The sequence below is a fragment of the Crocodylus porosus genome, unplaced genomic scaffold, assembly GCF_001723895.1.
Source record: "Crocodylus porosus isolate Cpor-Errol unplaced genomic scaffold, CroPor_comp1, whole genome shotgun sequence".
NCBI lineage: Eukaryota > Metazoa > Chordata > Crocodylia > Crocodylidae > Crocodylus > Crocodylus porosus.
In genome coordinates, this window is record NW_017728950.1 from 59,041,057 (window position 1) to 59,065,121 (window position 24,065).

Below are 24,065 nucleotides of genomic sequence, written 5' to 3' on the forward strand. Positions count from 1 at the left end.
CAGTGTCCACATCATTAATGAAGATGTTGAACAGTATGGGTCCCAGGACAGAGCCTTGAGGGACCCCACTGGTCACAGGGCACCATGATGAGTTTGCCATTTAGCAGTGCTTGAGCCATAGGACTGGGGCAGGGAATGGAGCAGGAACAGGGAAAATGTAAAGTTGTCATTCCATTGTACCATTTTCCACCCCAACCCCAACCCTGGGGAATTTCAGGTCTTCTTTCTGTAACAACCTACAGGTTTTAGTGGGGGATGATTTAGAGGGTGACACCAGGAAGCTCCACGTGCTTGGAGAATTTTGCAATAGCTCAGGGCACACTGTACCGCGTGGCTGCAAGTAGCAGCACTAAGCGCACAGCACTTCAAATAAAGATCTAAGTCAGCAGTGTTTTTGGTTGGAGTGCAACTGCAAGGGGCCCGATCCTTGTTGCTGGTGGTGGATGCAGGTGCATGTCCAGTCTGATGGCAGGGGAGGGGTCAGGGTTGTGCTGCCCCTGGCCTGTTCCCTGCCATGTTCCGAGAAGCGCACACAAACCTGATGCTGCCATGGAGCTGGTGCTGGGGCTCCAGACCCTGGTGCAGCTGTTTGTAGCCTGCCTGCTACCTGCTGCAGCTGCCTGTAGCCTGGCCAGCTGTGGCAGGCAGCTAGGAGGCTGCAAACAGCTGCACTGGGCTCTGGAGCCCCAGTTGGACTCTGTGGCAGTGAAAGTGGGGTAAATGGCCAGGAAGGGGCCTGGGGCAGTGCAAACCCAGCCCCACCCTGCCATCTGCCCAGAGGTATGCATGCCAACAACAAGGATCAGGCCCCTTGTGGCTTTCCTGCCTTCTGCCTGTTTTGCCACAGCTGCCCAGAGCCCAGGCTGGCTGTGGTATGTGGCCTTGTGTGCCATGCTCTGGCATGTGTGCTGGGGGTTGCAGCCCACTGATCTAAGTTCTTTTAGTCCAAATGGAGTCCATTTATTATTGTACAGAGGTCTATACAGGAAACATGTTCCGCATCGGCTTAGCAGAGTGGGAGCTTGGATTTAAGGAATGTTACTGCCAACACTGGAAGCATTGAGAGTTTCAGAGTGGCAAGTGGTTCTGGTTGAAATTAATTTCATAAATGAATGTTCATGATGACTTTGTTTTTTTTGAGTGTCCTTACAAAAAAAAATCCTTGCTCAGATATTTACAAATACAGAGACTACAAACACTGTAAGTGAACCAGCATGTTTCATATATGAATACTTTTCTACATTGCTCGTCCATTTTGCATGCTAGAAAACTTCTGTGTATAACACACTTGATTTGGATGAAACACATGGTGTGGGGCATAAAAAAGTAAATTTCAGGCTCCCATGGGATAATTTCAGAAGTGAGGAAATTATGGAAAACACCTTTTTGGTACTGTTTGAAGAATGTAGATTTCTCCATTCTGAAAAAGAATAAAACAAAAACCAACCCCAGCGTCAAAAAAAACAACCCCCAAATTGTAAGACTTGATAAACTGGACTAAGAAAGCTTTAGGGTTCTAAATTAACTACAGGATTGTTAATGAGCCACTATGTCAGGGTGTAAAATGATACATTTTAGGCAATAAGTATGTGAAGTAAAAGTGTTAATAAACTACATGGCTTCCTAGTTTATGTTCCATCTGCTAAGGTGCTAAATGCTCTGACAGTGATTCCTGCTGTATAAAATTCACCTTTCATATGCTTTACACATCAAAAATCCTTTGTTTGAAAAGTATGTATAGGTCAGAATTTTAAATGAGACTGCCTGAATACTCAGGTTTTTTTAGGGGGGGGTTGATTTAAGGTGGGAATAGATTGCTTCTATATATTAATTATAACCATAACCGTGGATAACACAGAAAATTAATGGATTCTTGGATCCATTTAATGGACTATTGGTTTCCTGGAGCATGTTAGTATTGCAAGCTACTGTTTACAGAACTAAGTTACAAAGTATTAAAAACCCCATGAAATAAGGCTCTGAAATATATTGGCCTGTGCCAGTAAGCCACCTTTTCAAAAACAAAAGGGGAAAAGAATGTCGGCTCAGAGGTAAATGGGCGTCTGACAGAGTGGACTGCCAGAAATGTTAATTGTTGGCAGCTCGGTCTTGGCTCAGTGTGAGCAGTTACACTGCAAAGCCATATGCGAGTCACCTTGTCCTGACTGGTGCTACTTTCCCTTGTGTGGGTTGTTAGGACTTGAGGGCACATCCCATAGTTCTTTGTGCTTTGGTACGCTGATCCACTTTCCCAGTGATCTGTGGCACAACTGGTCTTTCCTTCTGGGTGCCAAAGTTGAACTGTGGGAAGACACTGGTGGACTTGCAATTGAATAGTTTAGCCTGCATCCTCACCACAAAACGTGTAAGTTACCAAGCTAAGTGACTGTGACAACTGAATCTTATTTAAACCTCCAAGAGTGTCAGATAGCCCCAGTATTAGACCACTACTAGACTTGGGTCAGAAGGCTTTGTGCATGGACAGAGATGAGGGATGGTTAGAGGAAATACTTGAATAAAGGCCTGAGTAAATGCTGCAACAGAAACAGATCCCTACAGGTAGAGAGAGCTGTGCTGGAAGCAGGGAGGAAGAGGTACAGCATTCAGCCAGTGGTGACTGAAGGCATTATGCTTGCAGGTACAATGCCTCTGAGAAATATTGAGGACAGTACTGAAAAGCAACCCTTACTTTAGCTTTAGGAAAGAAATCGGCACTGAGGTCAATGCATCTGCCTGGTTTCTACCAACTGAGGATCTGGCCTGTAGCGTGTGCTCCCTCGGCAAATCCCTCCCACAGAGATGATGTGAGAAGTGTAACTGAAGCAAATGTAATGGGGGTCTGACAGACCTGCTTCCATCTTGGTATCTGGTGAAGACGTTTTGGCTGCATCCAGACGTGTGTGGACGTTTGATTCCTTGGGGACAGCTAGTGGTGGTGCACCTTGTGCTGCAGCTAGTTGTCCCTGGGGAATGCCTGTGTTGTGAGCATGCTGGCACGTGGCAAGTTATACTGGGTGGGGTAGGGGAGGCTGGGGCCAGCACTGGGCTGGCCCCAGAAGCCTTACCTGGGGTCCTGGGGACTTCCTGGGGCTACAGCAGTGGCAAAAACCAGCAGAATGTGGCTCTGGCTGGCCAGGCTCCGGCTTTGGGTAGCGCATGCTGCCACTGCATACACAGCTCCACTTTTTTTCTCCGTGGGTTTTTTTTACCCCTGGATATCCAGGGGCCTTACAGCACAGAGAACAACATTATGTGTGGTATGTGGTGCTGTCTGCGATGCCAATACCGCATGGCCGTGCTCATTTAGACACGGCCTTTGAGTGCAAATGTGTTGGAGAGCAAATGAATTAAGTTATGGTTAACTGCAATTTATTCCTAACACATAAATTGCATCAAAATTTAAATAACAGAACATGTCTTTTGGTTCTCAGAAGTTATTTTTGTTTACAGTTGATTTTTAGCAGATGCTGCAGAACTATTGAGGAAGTCATTTGAACAGCATCTTGTTATGTGTGTATCACATATCGCAAGGTCCTGTGGCTTCTAAGGAAAGTGTAACTTCCCTTAGAAGCAAGGAATGGTAAAAAAAAGGAAACAGGGAGGAGAGCCATCCAGCCTGGCCAGTGAGACTTTCTGACTTGCTGAGTTCTCTTGTTCAAGTGGGATAAACCTCACCTGACTACCCATAGCCAACTTATTTGAGAACTAAGATAAGATTACTCCTTATTAACATCTAAGTAAAGGTATGACAGAAGATGTAGATTTGTGTTGTCAGTCTGTGTTCACTCCAGGAGTTACCAAATTCTCTACGACCTTCCTGGGAATGATAATAGGAAGCTGGCTACCTGTTCACTTCACTCAGAAACACCTCCTTATATCTGCTCAGTGCTGCTGGCTGGTTAGTTACTTCTCTTACTGGGGAAGCAGAACAGTTCTAGCTGCCTTCTGTATATGAAGGTTTCTCAAGGTCTACTCCTCAGTATACCCATGCTGGGATGGCCATAATCTAGCTGTATCAGAGCACACTAGTGTGAAATTACTCTAACATTGATGACATTTAAAAAAAAAAGCAATCTATTTAAGATGAGTGAATCAAAAAAATTGTGTCTGGCCAAGATCCTGCTGAAGCTGGTGTAGAAGCAGTTATCTCTTCCCTGTTGTACAGTTGCTACTGTTTCTCACTGTCATTACATCTTTGCTGATAAAGGTGTTTTATGTTATAGATCCAGTTCTGTCACTATTTTTTGTACTAAATCTAATCATAGCTCATGACAGATTGTTGGTGGAAAACCAAACTGCAGTGCATGTAAATGTCAGACTGCAAATTCCAAATTTCAAGGGAGGAAAGAATGTGCACAAGAAATGTTTAATGCTATAAAACAGCAACTTTAGCATATGCAAAATACTATCAAGGTACAGCATGTGCATTAAAGTTAACTGGCCATAAATAGCATCCTGCTCATTAAAAGCAGAGTCTGAAGTTTTGCAGTTGCCCAGAATCCTTAGGAAAAAGCCTGTCTTTTCTTCTGCATGATGCCATCTCTCATGTAGACTCAATTCCTTCCAAGCAATATCAAATTGTTACTATTACTTAGATGATTATAGGGTCTAGCACAGCATAATATAGATTCACAGATGTTAGGCTCGGAAGGGACCTCAATAGATCATTGAGTCCAACCCCCTGCATAGGCAGGAAAGAGTGCTGGGTTCAGATGACCCCAGCCACATGCCTATCTAACCTCCTCTTGAAGACCCCCCGGGTAGGTGAGAGTGCCACCTCCCTTGGGAGCCCATTCCAGATTTTGGCCACTCTAACTGTGAAGAAGTTCCTCCTAATATCCAGTCTAAATCTGCTGTCTGCTAGTTTATGGCCATTATTTCTTGTAACTCCCAGGGGTGCCTTTGTGAGTAGAGCCTCACCAATTCCCTTCTGTGTCCCCATGATGAATTTATAGGCAACCACAAGTCTGCATCCAGACTACGAGAGCGCGGGGAGTGCGAGGCACGGGCCCCGGTTGGGGGGGCGCGAGCGCGGGGAGTGCGAGGCATGGGCAATGAGGGGGCATCCGTGAGGGCGCAGGCAGGCAATTGGACAGAGCCCCGGTACAGCAAGGCAACCGAGAAGTAACTACTCAGACAATGTGTGTGCATGCCAAGGAAAACTTGGCAACCACAAGATGAGCCTTAATAATATTTTCAAAGACTTTACCAAGGATGGAGGTGAGACTGACTAGCCTATACTTGCTTGGATCCTTTTTCCTCCTCCTCTTGAAAATAGGGACCACACTGGCCCTTTTCCTGTCCTCTGGGACCTGGCCTGTGCACCATGAGTGCTCAAGTATTCTTGCCAGTGGCTGAGCAATGACATCAGCCAGTGCTTTCAGTACCCTCAGATGGAGCTCATCCGGGCCGGCCGACTTAAATGCATCCAGTCCTTCCAAGTGGCTCTGCAGTATCTCAGGGTCAACACTTGGTGGTCTGGCACCCAGCTGTTGTCTCTCTACAATCCCATTGTGAGACTTGTTTTGCCCCTTGTTCAGGAACACTGAGGCAAAGAACTCATTGAGGAGTTCAGCCTTGTCCCCCGTCTGTCACCAATTGCTTTTGCCCATTCAGTAGTGGTCCTAGTCCACCCTGGGCCTTCCTTTTACTCCCTATATATCTGAAAAACATTTTTTTGTTATTCTTAACTTGGGATGCCATCCTCAGCTCCATGGTAGCTTTGGCCTTTCTAACTGCCTCCCTACAACTGTGAGCTGAGAGGTATACTCCTCTTCAGTAATCTCTCCCTGTTTCCACTGCTTATATGCCCCCCTTTTTGCCCTTAGGCTGCTCTGGATTTATCTGGTCAGCCAAGGAAGCCTCCTGGCCCCTTTCCCCCCCGCATCGGGAGCATCTCCCTCTGTGCCTGAAGGATCGCTTCCTTAAGGCGCAGCCACCCTTCCTGGGCTCCCATCTCACCAAATCTCTTACTCTGCAGTGCGTCATTGACCAAACACCTGAGTTCGCTGAAGTCAGCCTTCCCAAAGTCTAGCATTTCCACCCTACTAGTTACCTTACCCACTCTATGCCTTATGGTGAATTCTGTTATTTGGTGGTCACTGTCCCGCAGGTGACCACTGATCTGTAGGTCCCCTACCATGTCATCCCCTGTTGCCAGTGCCAGGTCCAGTAAGGCATTCCCCCTAGTGGGACCATGTACCTCCTGCATCAGGTGGAGGTCCTGTACACAGGATAGGAACCTGAGTGAACGGTGGGAATTTGCTGTCTGCGTCTCCCAGCAGATGTCAGGGTAGTTTAGGCCCCCATGACTACTGCCTCCCTAGTCTTTATGGTCTCCGAGAGCTGCCTCAGGAGTTCCAAATCTACTTCTCCCCCTTGGTGTGGGGGTGTGGCAGGATGACCTAGGGGTGCCATGACCTCCCCTAGTGCCCCTACCTACCATGCCAAATCGGGTCTCGAACACACATCTTGCTGGTAAATATTGTTCAAGAGAGGCTGCCTTCTTTCCTCTTTGGCACGGTTGCCTTGCTGTACCAGGGCTCTGTCCAATTGCCCGCCTGCACCCTCACGGGTGCCCCCTCATGGCCCGTGCCTCGTGCTCCCCGCGCTTGCGCCCCCCCCAGCCGGGGCCTGTGCCTCGCACTCCCCGCGCTCTCGTAGTCAGGGCTCAGGCAGCCTTGGCCTTACCTGGCCCCCAGACCCCTTCCTCGGGTCCTATGCCCACTGGGCTTCTCCCAGCTGGGGCTCAGGTGGCCTCAGCCTTACCTGGCCCCCAGACCCCTTTCCTGGGTCTTACACCCCCCTGGGACTTCTCCCTATTGGGGCTCAGGTGGCCTCAGCTTTACCTGGCCCCCCAGACCCACCTTCTCGGGCCTATGACCCACTGGGGCTTCTCGCCTACGGCCACACTGGGCTCCTCCCAATATTGCCCACACTGGAGCCGGGGTCTGGACATGGGGAGCTCCTATGAGGCCGCCTCCGCCCCTACAGCCTCGGCCGGTCCTCCGGTCTTACACAACAACCAGCCAAAACGGAAAACGCAAAACCCCTTGGCTAGAACACAAATCCTAAGCCAACCTGGCTATCCTTTGTCCATATCCCTGTCAGGGTTCTCTCCACCCCACATCGCCATGCCAACACTGCTCAAGCCATCCGGCTTCCTTACTAGGCCCGCAGAGCTCTGCTTGCTCCAGCAGAGCTCCTGCTTCCTAGGTTGCCAGAGGGGAACTGCCTCCAGCCTCAGCTTCACTGTTTATGAAGGCCAGGCCCTGCCCCTTCTGGTCAGCTGACCCAAGGTTGTCTTAGCAACCCCCACCTGTGCTGCCCTGGTGAGTGGCAGCTGAGCCCATATTCCTGTTGCCCTGCTACAGGGGGTCTGTAGCAGACCCCTACCACCAAATCCCTTTCCCCTTGACCTCCATGTATCCTAACCCATAATCCTTCTACTTTCTCCTCCTCCAATTCCATGTGTACCGCCCAGTCCCACCAGGTTTCTGTTAACCCCACTAAGTTGTGTTTTCTGCAAGCAGGAGTGCTAATTCATCCTGCTTGCTCCCCATGCTGCTAGCATTAGTGTATAGGCACTTGAGCCCTGTGACTGGCGCCTTTGTTGCCCCCTGGCTCTGATGCCCAGTGGGCCCCTTATATATAAATTAGTTTTTGAAATTGGGTGCCTTCCAATTTGCAAAAGCTCTGAAAGACTCTCAAGTCCAATGGGGAGTGCCTCAAGTCCAAAAAGGTTGAGAACTACTGCTCTAAAATAACTACTGTGACACCAGCAATCTTTCACTGACCCACCAAAGAGGGACATTAAAATCTGCCTTATGAAATTCATGATTTGTAGTGGTATAAAAGTTTTATGGTCATGATAGCTGCATTACTAATATGGGCAGCACAGTCATAATCATCTGCAGAGTGTTTCCTAAAGAGTGTCTTTAGGGCTGTAAAATCTTTCAGGAGCACTACACCAGTAAAACCATTTTGACCTCTTTTAATAATCTTTTTTCATGTAATTTAGGACAGGCTATGAATTGTCAGAGTACAAGGAACCATCTATCATAGAAATGATTGATGAGAAGCCTAAGGGTGACTAAGCAGTGTATTTAGCTGATATAACCCTTTGCATCCTCATATTATTTCTGTGGCTCATCACTGTGACCTAATGAATTGTCATTTAGTGATAGCTGCAGGTGGAAAAGGAGAGAAAGGCTTTACTAACCTAAAGAACTGGGTCACAGCTTCTAAGTAAACCATCAACACTGCTGCCAAAGATGATGAAAGAGCCAAATCGCTGCTAGTGTTAGAGACCCATGACTCTGAAGTGCATCATGTGCTACTTTTGTGTAATGGGGTTCCCTTGAAGCTGATTCACAAACCACTTTTGTGAATCAGTCACAGCCTCACTGATTCTGCTAGAAATCTTCCTCCTCCTCCTCACACATGGAGGATAGTATTTTTCTTTGAATACAAAAATCGAGAAAATCCAAGTGACCTAGCGGTTGTACTGACATTTCTCAGTTTCCCCAGGTTTTGTTCTGTCATTAAGTAGATCAAACCTGTCCCATGACAGATCTAACACATTCCTGTTAGCATTTTTGAGAGAGTCTAAATGCTGAAGTGGCACTCTTGGTCCCATATGAGGTGTTAGGAACATGTTGCTATCTCTGAAGTGACCTATGCAATTCTCAGCAAGAGCTTTGCTAAATTCCAGTCTTAATATATTGTGGCCTTCAAACTTTCACAGTTGTCCTTATGGAGAAGATCAGTCATAGAAAGGAGCAGTTGTGTTACTAAGGGTTAGTTAAATGAGGAAACGGAAACTGGTCAGCATACTGCATAACTACGGATATGTCTACACCGTAACAGACCCCTGAGCAGAATCCTGGCCGGGACTGCTTAAAAAGGGCCCTGAGAAAGATGGGGGAGCTGGAGAACCGTTGAGGCCTGAACTTCAAGAGGCTGGGTATTTTCTTTGGATTTCCTTTGTTGAATGCAGTAGGCAGAGTGGCCTGAATGTTTTGTGTTGAAGACCTGTTGTTTGAACCCTGGAAGAGGTGTGGCTGTGACTCAAGGGTGTAACAAGCTCTTTCTATGCCTGGGGTAGAGGCAGTGGGGAATTATGTCAACCAGTGGAAATTAGGGGTTGGATGTGGGAGAGGAGAAGGGAGTCTTACCTGCCTGGCTCTTCTCACGCTGGCAGTAACTGCTGAAGCAATATGAGCTTGGGCTGCTGCTGCTGGTAGAAAGGCAGCACTGTGGGCTTTCTGGGGGCCACTCTTAGTACCCTGTTTTCTTCCCCAGGCAGAGGGGGTCATTCCACCTCCCTTCCTCAGATGCACAGCCCCATGCCCTGTAGTGCCTGTCTGGCTCCTATGGCTGTGCAGCACAGGGCTGCTCCTGCCGCAGTAGACTCCTGGGGAAAGGGGTCATACTGGCACATCCTCTAAGTCAGCATTTGAGGCTGGCGCCTCACTCATGTCTCCCTCCCTCCCCCTTTCCTCCATCCCCTAGCTATGTTACTGCTTTGACTTTTAATAATCCAGACTGCAGAAGGCATGACCAGCTCACAAGCGCTGGAGATTGTGGGCAGGAGATGCAACAGCTACTAGAGGCGTAGACCTGGAAACATAGATTGGTTGCCTGGAACAGCAGCCTCAGTGCTTCCTGGCTCGGCAGTAAGATTTTCAAGATCAGCAGCAATTCTGCCTGTACTTCTGGACTGAGAAGAACAAGGCGGGTACAGGGTTTTGCCTACAAGAGATGGTGGAGTCCTCAATAAAATGGGGCCCGCAGATGACTGAGAAGCATTTTACGAAAACTCTGGGAGGCTAGCTGAGGTGTATAATTGGCCACGTGCTAATTATAGATAGGGCTGACTCCCTAGCTCACTGCTAATTAAGAGGCATTTACCAGGCCTTAGGTGTTTGTGGGGACAATGACTATATATTCTTCTGTTTGCCATTTGAGACTGGCTAGACTTAAGTGAAGAGGCCTACTGCTGACAGCAGGAAGTCTTTGGCCCTGAATCTTGGCACAGGACAGTAGCCCAGTGACTCTGGGATGCCTGCTACTCTCAGTGGTTTAAAACCAGAGGTCTGATCTCTGAGGAAATACTTGAAATAGTATCCTTGAAGCAGCTTTGCTGGATCCTACTATAAGAACCCTGGAAACAGGTATGCCACTATTGGGTGGCTGCCTTAAAGAAGGCAATACAAAAATTACATGAAAATTAACAGGGACTGTGAAACACTAGGGAACTCGAGACCCCAGTGTTGGACTGGGATAAGCATGGGGCCAGGTTGGAGTGTTTCCTCCTTCTGGAGGTTGGGAAGTAGGGACAGAAGCCCCCACCCCAAGAGAAGAGATGCTGACAGAGGAACACCTAATTCGTTTCACTGTGGGGTGGGTAGGCAACGTGATTTTCCTTCTGGTGTGCCTCAGATAGGAGGAAAATGTGTAGATCTACATGGGTATGTGTACAGTATGTAGTGTGTAGTAGCAGAGGGAATCCCAGTTCTGGGGTTGGTAGATTCAGGGTCTGGACAGACTCTTGTAAGAGAACAGCTTATTGAACAGCTTATCTGAACTTCTGCAAGAAGGCCAGACAGTGTATGTGGGCTGCATACATGTGGATGGTCAGCCTTACTCAGTGACTAGGGTCATTCTGACTGTTAGGGGAAAGACAGGAGAGTTAGAAGCTGTAGTCTCTTAGTGTCACCCCCTGGTGGTCTTGGGCTGGGACTGGGGCCCTTTCTGCCTCCTCCTGAAGCATGCTGGGAGAAGGGCGTAAGATGACCTACAGGACCCTCTGACAGGAAAGGCTGGAGAAAATCTCCCCTTTTTGGAACCCTGAATTATTTGGGGATGGGCTGGAGTTACACTGAGGTCATTATCATGTCATGAGGAAGATGCAAAGGGCTCAAGGAAAATTTGGCACAAAGGTCAGGAAAAGGCACTAGGGTCCAAAGTGACATGGAACCACCTAATGGCTGGAGGACCTCTCTTTACCCATAATAACAGATCTGGAGTCTCAAAATATTTTGTCCAGAGTTCAAAGAGGACCCTGTGGTTAGCCCACTGTATGAGCAAGTGGGGTGGTAATAGATTGGGTACAGAATTCCCAGTTCCTCCATTTGAAGCCAGAGGGAGATTTTCTCACGAGGGTCACCACGGACCAGGTGAAAGGAACCTGTCAGACTTAGCTCTTTGTTCCTAAGGGGTAGTGGAATCTGATTTAAAATTGGTCCATGATATACCAGGATCAAGGCACCTGAGGAGAGAAAAAACTCAGAAGTGGATACTAGCCTGATTCTTTTGGTTGGGATCTAAAGGGTTATCAAAGACTATTGAAACTCCTGCTCTAAGTGCCAGCCAGTGAGTCCAAAGCCTCTTAGTCCCCCTCCTACTTGCATAGACTTCTATCACAAAGATTTTGGTGAATAAGGGCCCGTTGTAGAACTTCAGTTTGTAGATCTCCTTTTTACCTGAATCTGGATACAAAGGCATCCCCTCTGACCTGCCATCCTTTAGAAGTCTTTGGAATCCTCCAGGAGTGACCAGGAGTCATCAGGTAAGAGGGAAAAGTCACAGCTTCCCTCATCTGTTCTTTATTTTCCACTTCTGATTCAGTGGGTGCATCTACACACACATATGCTTTACTGCAGTTGACTAATTAGCTCAATAGTAAAGTGTCACTGTCTACATGTGTGCACATATTAGGGTGCAGTAAATTAATTAATTCTACTGTAGGATAGTACTGTCCAGGACAAGTACTATCCTATGGCTGAACAATTTATTTTATATTCACTAATCCCAAATGCTCTGATTAAAAAAAAAAAATCCCCCTAAAATCCATTTTTTTCTGTGATTAAAACAAAACACCACTAATATATATATAATGAATCCCCATTTGAGGCCAGCTTCTCATAATATATATAGTTTTTTTTAAATCATGGAAAAATTTGGATTTTTGTGGGGTTTTTTTGGATTTTTTTTTTTTAATCAGAAAATTTGAGGTTTATTTTTATAGTGAAAACTAGGATTCCCGATGATAAGCAGGCCTCAAATGGGGATTCATAGGACTAGCCACAGTCGGATTTCCTGTTCTAGTCTGCAGTGTTCACTGCTCCCAGAAAACAAGGCGGCACAGGCCATGATTACACAGGTAGCATTCATAAACTTTCCATGTCTAGACAGCATCTTAGTGAGAGTGTTCCACTGCTCTCCATTTATTAACCCACTTTGTGCATGTTGATGCAGAACTTCATGGTTTCATAGTTTCTAGGGTCGGAAGGGACCCAAGTAGATCATCTAGTCCAACCCCCTGCGTTGGCAGGAAAGAGTACTGGGGTCAAACGACCCCAGCAAGGTATACATCTACAACTTCAGAAGAGCATGTTAGGGAAGCTGACATTTAACAGGACTCTGGAGACAGTCTATTTGACTGTGTTGTCCATCCTGTTGTAAATCTGACAACCATCAGATGAGAAACTCTGACACACAGGAAGAGCAAGTGTCTGCACAAAATGAGGTGGCTCAGATCAAAATTTTTTTTCTACTGACCATTTCTGGGTTTTTTTGAGAACTGTAATTCTCGGAAGATTTCATCTGCATGTCTTAAAACCTTTTATACAGGTAGGCAATGCTACTCTTCTCACATCAGAAATAGAAAACCTGGAGTACAGAAAAAATGATCTGCTCCACCTAACACTGCTGGTCCACACCAAACTGAGGGGTTTCTTGCCTGCACTGCAGTCCCTTATCTCCCACCTCTTGGAGCTTCCCTGGTGCCATGGTTGTTTATTCTCTACTTCCTTGTTCTGCTTAGCACCTGAAGCAATAAGGGGAGCCCAAAACATATCTAAGTAAGTGAAGCTAAAGCTTTTGAGGCACTTTTGCTGGAGTAAGTCAGCTCTTAAAGATGATGCCCCAGACACCCAGAGATCGCAGTGTTGGCCCTGAAAGAACTGCTTAACAGGACTGGGAAGGTGTGGAGGAGCTGGAAGGGGGAATCAGGAAAAATAGCATGTTTGTTGTGGCACATGCTGGATGATCTGTTGGGTCGGGTTCCTGTGTGGCTCTTGTAAATTGAGGAACTGGTAAGGAGTGCAGCTGTGATGGCAGAGCCCTTGTGATTGTGCTTTGAGTATCTACCCAGAGCTGTCTCTGCTTAGAACTTACTGAGCCCATCTCAGCAATTTTCTTTTAAACTACTTGTTTTGTAGTGCTCTGCTAAAATGTTCTATTTGTGGCTTGCATTTCTTTACTGCAAGCAAGCTGCCTAACAACCCTAAGGTGGAATAATTTATGGGGTGAGCTTAAACTTCTCTGAGGTACTATTTTTCTAGTACTTTAACACTTGTGCTTTAAAAATCACTTGGTCAGTGCTGATAGGTCACTATCACCCGTGAATCTAAGGCTACTCACTCTTTTCCTGGACAGTGATTGTCTATACACATGGTCTAGCACCGCCACAGCATCATGTGTATTAAGCCCCTCTGTATTTCAAAATGGCCACAGGGGCATTTTTTTTAACTAAAGCTCAATCAACAACTTTTAGTTAGTGTCCAGCAGCCATTTTTAAATGCATGGGGGGCTTAATACATATGATGCTGCAGCATTTTAATTGGAGCGCCTCTCTGGGAACCGCTCTAATTAAAAAGATCCCCCACCCCTGAGCATGTGTATAGGCAGCTAATGTGATTCCTCTGGCTTCATCCCTCAAGGCTCAGTTGGTACTTCTTTCAGTAATAAACTGAACCAGTCTGGTGCTATGGTCATCCATGCCTGCCTCTGACAGTCCTCCCAAGCCACTGCATCAACTTCTTATCCTATCTACTGGTCACAGACATTCATTCACCATTTAGAAAATAGATTATTACAGTACATTACTTAAATGCTCAAGTTACTAAACTTACAGAAGCCAGTCGACTGCTATGATCAAGGTAACATCTTCAGCTGGCAGCCCGACTGCACTTAGTACAATCACCATGGTGACAAGTCCAGCTTGGGGGACACCTGCTGCTCCGATGCTGGCTGCTGTTGCCGTGACACTGAATCCAAAAAACGTAAGTGGAAAGGCAGTTAGGAAATCTGTTGTTCTCCTGAGGCACAATCCCAGCTTGCCTAGTAAGCAAGTTTGCACAGGACTCTGGGGCAGGCTATTAGAGCAGCTTATGCTATTGAGGAGCTGATCATGTCTCCTTCCTGGGCAGACAAACAAGGCTAGCAGCCCAAGCAACTGATATGCATCTGTTGTATGAGGGAGCAGGTACATATCCCTTTACTATGCTTTAGTCATTTAAACCAGGGGTTGGCAATCTGTGGTTTGTGGGCTAGATCTGGACTGCAGAGCTATTGGATCCAATCTGTGGAGCTGAGACTTTGGCAGCATTTGGTGGCAGGGGCTTTGCTGGTATGGCACGGCATTATGCTACAGCTGGATAAGCAGGCAGTGGAGAGCTGTGCTGCAGCTGGGTGTGGGGTATAAGTGGTGGCAGCAACAGTTAGGTCCTGGCACCAGCCCACTTAAGATGTGAGCTGGGCCATTTTGGCCCACTGTTGGAAAATATTGCTGATCACTACTCTACACTAGCACAGAGGGAAGACTTAGGAGGAATGAGAACATGACCAGTGGGACTGAAAAGTATATCCTGGACAAAATGAGGAATTTGGGCTGTGCTGCAAGCTCCTACAGCTGCTGAACGTAGTAGTCACAATTCCAGATATAACACGGCCACATGCCATTCCATGCCTTGGCCCCTCATCCCCTACCTCCAGTCCCTATATAGGTCCCGTGTGCAAGACCTGTTTGTTAAAGCTTTGCACAAGAGAGGAGAATTTGCCCCTTGCCACACATGGCTGACAACTGTGAAATTAGCAGGATTCCCCAAGACTGGCTGCAGCAAATCCACAACTCATTAACAAAAAAGAGACAAAACTTGAGCTCTGATGATCACCTAATAGTAACTATTTGGCCAACGTCCAATTCCAAGTCATTGAGCTGTGCAATAAACACTGCGGCCACTGCTTCATAAAGTGCTGTTCCATCCATGTTGATTGTTGCTCCAACTGGTAAAACAAATCTGGTAATCCTTTTGTCGACATGGTTCTTGTCTTCTGCACAGCGGAAGGTGACAGGCAAAGTTGCTGAACTGGGTGGTAGATAAACAAATATGCATACGAGTAGAATACCTGTTCTTTTTATCAGTCTAGTCTACTTTTATTTTGAGTATCTAAGTGTAGGGTTGAAAAATGTTCTAAAATGATCGGGAATGTTGTGCACAGGTTATAGAAACATGGAGTTTGGCTCTTAGAGTGAAATGGTCTTTCTATGTCTTTTGATTTTTGGAAAAAAACGACTGAAAGTTTTAATTATCCTAAAAACCTACACTAAACCCTTCACGGTTGGTATAGTCATAGAAACAGTGAAATCACTTAGCTTCAGAGGGTCTGTAAGCAATGAGCTAACTGACAAAACTTATCATATCTGGAGTCAGGAAGGAATTTTACCCCATGGTCAAATGGGATGGACTGGGGGTGGGGGGAGGGTTGCTTTCTTCTGTAGTGGGCAGCATGGCCCTCTACCTGGGATCTCTTGAGCAAATATTAACAACCTTTTATAGAAATAGGAAGTTGCCTGCTGAGGTTCTCCATCTTTACTGGTGGCAGGTTAGGGTGTTATGCCTTGTGCTGTGTCAGGATTGGTGGTAATTTTTATGAAAAGTTTAGATTATGGATTTCTACAGGATGGTTTAGATAGGGATGATCCTGCTTCAGGCAGGAGGTTAGACTAGCAGACCTCTGGAGACCCCTTCCAGCCTTGCTTCTCTATGATTCTGTGAAAACTGGGAAAGAGGCTATTTCATCATCCTTTACCCAAGAGGACAGACCAGAGGATTAGTGTGGAAAAATGCACCCTGGACAGCACTTTCACCCTTCCCCTGCTCCTTTGTCCTGCGGTGCCATGGAGCAAGGCATTTTGGAAACTGTAGCTCTCTAGAGGGGCCATGGAATTTGCTGCTGCTGGGGGAAACTTTCACCCCCATTTTAAATGGGGTTTTTTTGCTGATGAAACCCATGTCCAGAGGGTAAAGAAAAAGGCTGAATTTGGCAGAAAAAATAGGTGTAGCTCTCCCTTTGATCAGCAAACTCCATTGCTGCTCAGTGAAACTGATTTTATGATTCCAAGAATGCCTTGTGCGCTATGGCACCCCTTGTCTGCACTGACAAAGCATGCCATAGAGGCAGGGAAGACAGTAGGAATGTAGCAGAGCAAGAAGTACCCCCTGGGTGAAGTGGTTCCCTCACCCCTCCACTCCCCCTGTCCTGGCACCCCTCTCCCTGGCACTCCTTTCCTGTCCCTTGGGCAGGGAGCTGTACCCAACGATCTTGTGAGGTCCCTTCCAGCCCTAATGTTTATGAAATCCTTAAGCAGTGCCCAGAGGATGTGTCCTGCTTGTCCACCCCATGTTACACTACTAGGAGAAACACTTGTTTCAGCAGCACTGATGTAAATACTCAGCAGTCAGTATTATACAGGTGATACTTATAAATGTAATATTTCCCTTGGACTTGCACCCAATGGATTTAATATTTCAGGATGTGGAATATAAACAGCAGTAAAATCATTGCAATGGCTATTAATGCCAGAGGAAAACAATATTTATTCTGATTACCTGGAAGAGATCATGAGGGCTGTCAGAAGTGCCTGAGCCATCCCAATGGCAAATCGAAAAGGGTTTTTCCTTACTGTTATTAAGTAGATCAGTGGCAGAATTACAACAGAATGGATTGCAAGTCTGAAAAAGGAAACAGACTCTTTTAAGTCATTAGATTTATTTTGTCTCCTGATCCAATGAGTTGTTGTTAACTAATGTCCAGTTCTGTCCTCAAATACATGTGTACAACAAGCATTTACTGCAGTGACAATTGTATTCCAAGGGAACGTATGCCCAGTATATGTTAGGGAAAGATTATCTTCTTCTCAAAAGATTTTTTGTCACTATCTGTTTTCAAATGAGAACATAAAATGAGATGAGCTAATTAATATTAGAAACAAAGTAAATTTGAATAAGTCAAGAAAAAATACATAAATAATATTTTTAGGGAGTAGCAGAATTAGGAATACATTTTAAGATCCAAAATATTCTAAGTCACACCCCAAAAAGTAAATTAACGTTAAAAAAATGTATGAACCTTTATTTTATCACCTTTGGTACTCTCATCTGATTGGGGATACAAAGAGATGTGGCCCATTATTGGAACCGATGGAATTTAGAGGCTTTCATAATAGGTTTGACTGCATCTACCTCTGAACTGCATTGCTCTGTTGTGGGAAATCATTTACATTAATTCAAATGTAATGACCCAAATTCTTCTCTGTTACATTATTAACCAAACTAATCACATTAAAGTCAGCTAAGTTATTCTTGTTTAAACTGATGTGAATGAGAAAAATGTTGTTGTACAATATTGGACGTTGTTAGATGCTGGGTTGTCATTCAGTGCTGTTGCTTAGCGTACGTTGTTTGAATTGGTAAGATTCTAAAAGCCAAATTCTCCTCCCAGTAAGTGAACAGCTCCTGCTGAAATTAATTAGCAGTGTGGGCATGTCCCTAAAGGAAGAATTTGGCCTTAAGCATTAATTACTGTCCTTGCTAGCATACGTGCATTCATGTGAGCGCAGGGATCATAAATGTGTGTGCTGCAGCTGCTTTGCGGGCACTCAGGCCAGAGACACACTGCTTATTGTAAATATATTTGAAGTGAAATGTTCATGAGAGGACTGTGAAATATGCCCTGGATTTGAAAGTCACAGGATATTGCAGAAGCAGCAGCTCCTCACAAATAAGAATCACTGAAGCCTGGCAGGGGTTTGGGCGATATGCAGCTCCAAAATATGGCATATGCAACCTTGGAACTTTTGTTCTGCCCTCACAGGATGTTCTTAGGAACATGAGTGTGTTGTAATAGTGTTTTATAATCCCAGAGCAGTAGATAAAGATATTGGTGAAGTCTGGAACCATGTGTTCTGCCAAAAATCAGGCATTTAACATAGCAGGATGCAAAATAGTCTAGTCTTCTGTCTCCTGAGACGGAAATCTTTTTTAAACCCATGACATCTAAGTTTTTACTCTGTTATGTGATAGCTTGCTTTAGTTAGCAGAATGGAAGTGTCAGGAGATTCTGCGGGATAAAAACATGGGTGGCAGGAAATCTTAGTTTGTAATATGGACAGGGACTTGAATTATAATCAGGACAAAATTGATAACAGTTCAAATAAAAGCAGACCCTGATGCAGTATAAATTTGAAAAATAAAACTAATATAGCTTTGCCTGTTTCAGTCAAACTGGATAGAACAGTTGTTTTTACAAAAGCTGACGAACCAGGCAGTTATCTGGTTTGAAATCAGGGTCTTTGCAATCATATTAGACCCCCAAAAATTCTCCCAAGCAAATAAAGGGAAAATGGAGAGAGCGTGATGGTCTGGTGTCAGGTCTTTTAAGAAAAAGCAGCTGAAGGTAAAATTTCAGAAATGCGTACATGACTTACAAGACTAGTGAGTCTCAAGTAACTATTAATTAGAGTTTACTATTGTGGAAATACATTTATCTATACATATAACGCATTAGCTCGTGATGGGAATAGTATAGGCTCTACAATTCCTTTCAGCAGTTGACAGGCAAAAGGATGAGGCATTCTCATTGCTTGGGTCTGAGCACTACTGGAAAATGCAGGAAGTGGGGAGGGTACTCTGCAAACACTGGATTAAGCCCAAAGAGATCAATAGGGTAGAAAACATCAGTCATAGAAAATTCAGAGGAATGAAAAGTTCTTGAAAAAGAGCCAGCAAGTGACAAAGTCAGAAAAGAAGGTAGGCATGGGAGAGTTTAATAATAAATCCGGCTGGGTCAGGGGAAAATGCTGTAATGAAGATGGCAAGAGTGTGTGATACCAACACAGGGCAAGGGAAGGATACATGGCTGCCAAAGGGTGCGAGAAGCAAGAAGACACCATCACTTATGTGTACTTTATCATAATATTCTCTCCCAGCTCTTCAGCCATCCAGAGGATGTGCTGCCCTTTACCTTTCTCCATGGTAGCTAGAGCATGGCTCTCTGTACAACTTCCTGTGGGCTGATACAGGGACAAGAAGGTGCTGCTGTTCCCTAGCAGCTGTCGGCAGAAATGGATAGAGCATGTTGGAGTCCTGGGGAGTAAACACCTATTCAGCAAGAGGCTGAAGAGCTGGGAGCTCTTAATTTATCTTCCTTTCTCTTTTCTTTTCCTTGTGTTCATATAACACGCTATCACTCATCTTCATTACAGCATTTTCCCCTGATCCAGATGGGTTTATTATTAAATTCTCACATTCCTCCCTTCTTTCTAGTTTTTCTTTCTATCATTTGGTCTTCAAAGTAGTACCTTGGGACCTTTTATGCTCTTTGGGTATGTTGTTACTCTCTAAATAGGAGGATGGAGGTTGCAAAGAGATTTCACTCCACAGTGTAAAGACTCCAGGGAGAGGACTGTACTTTTTTATGTGTACAGCAGTCAGGCAGACGTGGTCCTGACACATTACAAATAAATAACTATTACTATGTAAATAATTATAATATTTACTGCCAGAGATGAAACTGAAATCAAAGGGCAGTGGTAATGTTCATCTCAAAAACTCAGCTGACTGCTGTTAGCAACATAAAAATGTGGCACTTAAACACTGTGTCTTTCTTTACGTGATTACCTATATTCTGCACATGGTTTGTTTTATAATTAAGATTAGGAGGATTAGATTTTAATTGACTTAAGTATTGGTGGTCGCCAACTGTGAAGTTGTAAGAGAGATGTGTTCAAACAACTGAAATGGAAATTATGCAGATTTTGAAAGATTACATATTAGAGTAGTACAAAAGTGGTAGATTTCCTCAGTGTAATATTTGAAATATTACCATGATCAAATATTTTATTTCTGAATCTGTAATAAAGCTTTAACTGTCACAGTCATTACATTTTAAACAGCAATCATTAATGTGAATGTTTTTGTATTATTGGCTTCTAGCCCGAACATATTAATATACACAATCTTGAAAAATACTTTGAAATAATGACCATTATATATTTTAAATATTCAGAAAAAATATAAAGATAACATTTTCATGCCCAGTTTGGGAAGGTCTGTGTTAAAAAACAAGTGACCCCTTCCCCCATTCATTTGTCAGGAAACTTCTGTATGCTGTTCTTGAAAAGCAGCTTACATGTAAAAAAAAAAAAAAAAAAATTGGGGAAGAAGCTCTCAAGTGCTTTGGATCTGGCTTTTAAACAAACCATGTATAAATCCTCAGCATGCTCAAGGAATTTTAAGAGCAGAGGCTTAAGGCAGTGAACCCAGACAGTCTTGGTGTTATGCTTCACTGCACTGAAAGCAGAAAATTAAATGCACTTAATTTAATAGTGCTGTACCTATGTATTTATCTTTCTAAAAGGTTTCTTTGTTGGATATTTTTCACAGCTTTATATTATCTATTACAAGGTATAATTGTTTACAGCAATTAAACTGTACTTGCTAGAGCCCTGGACCTGCAAAAGGGTTAGGGTAGGCCCAAGAGTCTACCCACAAGGATCCTTTTGCAGAGTCACGGGGCCTAGAACAGACTTCTCTATTCTTTGTAAGAACTGCCCCAGATTAAAGCCTTTGTGACTTTGTCAGCTCCTCTTGTCTTGAAGAGCCAGTGACCCAAATCATAGCCCCAAATCCGTTGGCACAGAATGCAAATCACCTGCTTGGCGTGGATGTGGGGCTAAGCTGCTGCTTGTGTATTACTTACTACTTGTCCTCTGGATAAACTACTAGAGCATTCATCTAGTATAGAGGTGCAGATCCCTGTGACCTCTCACAGGTTGCCAAAGATCTTCCAGAATTGGTGAGAGTGTTACAACCTTTTCCATGGGCTGGTAAACTCCAATCACCACAGCAGCTTGGTGGGGCTAGCTCTCCATAGCACAACCCTTCTCTCCCAGGACTTCAATCTTTGGTGTATTTAGTGGAGGTAAATACTGTCTTTTTCTCACATACAACAGCTCTTTTCCCCAAAAACAAGCTGCTGGAAATTGGAGTGTTCGTTATATGAAATAAATACAGTAACAGCAGGTCTGGCCTCTCATCAGACAAAACAGAAAATCTACAGCACTTCAGAGGAAGCAAACAATGAGTAGGCTTGGTTTCCAGTTGCTGCAACTCAGTTACTTACTACAAGGAAAGATCTCTTTTTTTCTTCTTGATTTTTGCCTTGTGTATTATATTCTGGGGCATGTTGTATGTGAAAAATATGGTATTATCTGCTGAGCATCCAGCTAAAACAGGGGTGAAGTACTGAGTACCATAAATCCATTTTTTTTTGTTTAAGCTGCAAGGGGAATGACTTTTTGTAGCAAAAAGTACTTCTCTAATACAAACTACCCTAAAATGAGAATTATAGATGGGATCTCTCAAAGATCATTTTCTAGCATTTTATATTTAGGCATAGAAAAGGCTGTTTTGTAATGGATAATTAAAATGTAACTGCATTACATCTGATCCTAAATGTAGTTGATGTATTGCCTAAATTTTACATTTTACCTTCAAGGAATGACATACCCGCTTAGTACTGTAGCCATATAAAGACCCAGTTTGCGAAAGATTTCCCAGTCCTCAACTTCTATGATCTTCCCAGCAATCAAAAAGAGAATGCCAAATGGCATATACCTAGAAGGCAAAAAACAATTCAGTTATAAAACCAATCCTCTTGTAGTGCTGAAATGTTGCACAAATTTTGCTAAGGAATAATTTATTGCATAATAATTATTTTTTCTATAATTTGGAAAAGCTACTTTAGAAAAATAATTTGGGATAATAATTCTTAACAGAATAGTTAATTTATGAAAGGCTACGTTAGAAGTTATTTGAATAATCTTTCAGGTTTTTGTGATCTTAAATGTTGGAATAAAATTAGCAGAAATGTAGAACAACTATATTAACAGAGCTTGGAGAGGTGAGAAAGGGTGTGCGTACACTGTTCCAATCTTGCTAATGCTTCTGCATGTGCATAACTTTGTTTGCACATATAAGTATTTGCAAAAGTGGGATTCGTCCTTGTCCCACAGGGAGATGTGCATGGGAGAGCAGAACTGTAAGCTTTGCTGGGATCCCTTTAGGTATTTTCAAATAGCAGGACAATGCACTAATTTTTGCATTGTAGAACAGAGTATAGAACTTGGTATAGTATACAAAGCTGGATGCAGGGTAGGGCCCAGAGAGTCCTAATGAACATTGTCCTGGCAAGAGGTGGCCAGTGGTGTCCTGCAGGGGTCGGTGCTTGGTCCAGTACTTTTCAGCATCTTTATCGATGATTTGGATGTGAGGGTGAATAGCTCACTAGCTAAGTTCATGAATGACACCAAATTATGGGGAAGCGTGGTCACACTTGAAGATAGGCTACAGATGCAGATGGATCTAGACAGGCTGGCAAGTTGAGTGAGTCAAAACCAGATGAAGTTCAACATTGAGAAATGTAAAGTGCTCCACTTGGCTTGGGTGACTGGTGCCACCAGTGACCAGACGGTAACTGGCGGGGGGGAGGAGGGGCCATGGCCAATCTCACCAGTGGGGTGGGGGGATCCTCCCTTGGCTGACTGCTCCCACTCCTTGGCTGGTGCTCGCAGGTGGAGCACCTGTGCTCCCGCTGGCCCCCATCACCTGAGCGGCGAGCGTGGCCAGTCGGAGTGCACCGGTGCCTAGATCTCTTCAGCCTTCACGAGAGAAGGCTGAGAAATGATTTTGTGGCTGCCTATAAATTCATCAGAGGAGGGCAGCAGGGAATAGGAGATGCTCTATTTTCTAGGGCACCTCCTGGAGTAATTGGGAACAATGGCCACAGATTGACAGAGAGCAGATTTAGGTTGGACATTAGAAAGAACTTCTTCACAGTAAGAGTTGGCAGAATCTGGAATGGGCTTCCAAGGGGGGTGGTGCTCTTCCCTACCCTTGGGGTCTTCAAGAGGAGACTGGACAACGACCTAGCTGGGGTCATCTGACCCCAGTGCTCTTTCCTGCCCAGGGCAGGGGTTCGGACTTGATGGCCTACTTAGGTCCCTTCCAACCCTAACATGTATGAATCTATGAAACTGTTCACCAGGGCACCCTTGGGGGAAAACTAGGAGTAATGGGCACAAACTCCTTGAAGACTGTTTCAGGCTCAACATTAAGAAGAAATTCTTCACAGTTAGAGTGTCCAGATTGTGGAATAAGCTCCCTCCAAAGGTGGTGCAATCACCTATCCTTGAAATTTTCTAAAGGAGACTGGACAGTCACCTTGCTGGGGTCACCTGACCCCAGCTGTCTTTCCTGCCTGAGGCAGGGGGCTGGACCCGATGATCTTCCAAAGCCCCTTCCAGCCTTACAATCTATGAACTAAGACAAGTGCTTTGCAGCTATACTGTTTCAGAGTATGATCTATTGAGATTTTGCAATCAAAGAGTCTAATCCTACAAACACTTACTGGTAGGTGTGGTGCATGTTGCTGTAAGAGAGCCTATTCAACTAAGAGCAGTAAACAACATGCTGGGTTTACCTATACACATGGTTTGCTGCAGAGTTGGCTAATTAGCTTTGCAGTAAAGTTTCATAGTTTGTAGGGTCGGAAGGGAACTGAGCAGATCATTGAGTCCAACCCCCTGCCATGGCAGGAAAGAGTACTGGGGTCAAATGACCCCAGCAAGGTCGTAATCTAGCCTCCTCTTAAAGACCCCCAGGGTAGGAGCCAGCACCACTTCTCTTGGAAGTTGGTTACAGATCCTAGCCGCCCTGACAATGAAGTAGCGCCTCCTGATATCTAGCCTAAATCTACCCTCTGCCAGCTTGTGACTGTTATTCCTGGTCACTCCTGGTAGTGCTCGGGGAACAGGGACTCCCCCAATGCCTGCTGATCCCCTCTGACTAGTTTGTAACAGGCCACCAGATCCCCCCTCAGCCTTCTCTTGTGGAGGCTGAACAGGTTCAGGTCCCGTAGCCTCTCCTCGTAGGGCC

The 24,065-nt window shown here is 44.9% G+C and overlaps 1 protein-coding gene across 1 annotated transcript in view; it reads right to left on the reverse strand.

Moving 5' to 3' along the window:
• Positions 1–24,065, reverse strand: part of SLC1A1 (solute carrier family 1 member 1) — a 100,199-nt gene that overhangs the window by 3,794 nt on the left and 72,340 nt on the right. The window contains exons 8-11 of the mRNA XM_019555331.1: positions 21,639–21,746; positions 16,680–16,802; positions 14,961–15,155; positions 13,920–14,054 (exon numbers count right to left, since the gene is read on the reverse strand). Of these exons, the coding sequence (XP_019410876.1) occupies positions 13,920–14,054; positions 14,961–15,155; positions 16,680–16,802; positions 21,639–21,746 (561 nt within the window). The remainder of the gene's footprint in view (positions 1–13,919; positions 14,055–14,960; positions 15,156–16,679; positions 16,803–21,638; positions 21,747–24,065) is intronic.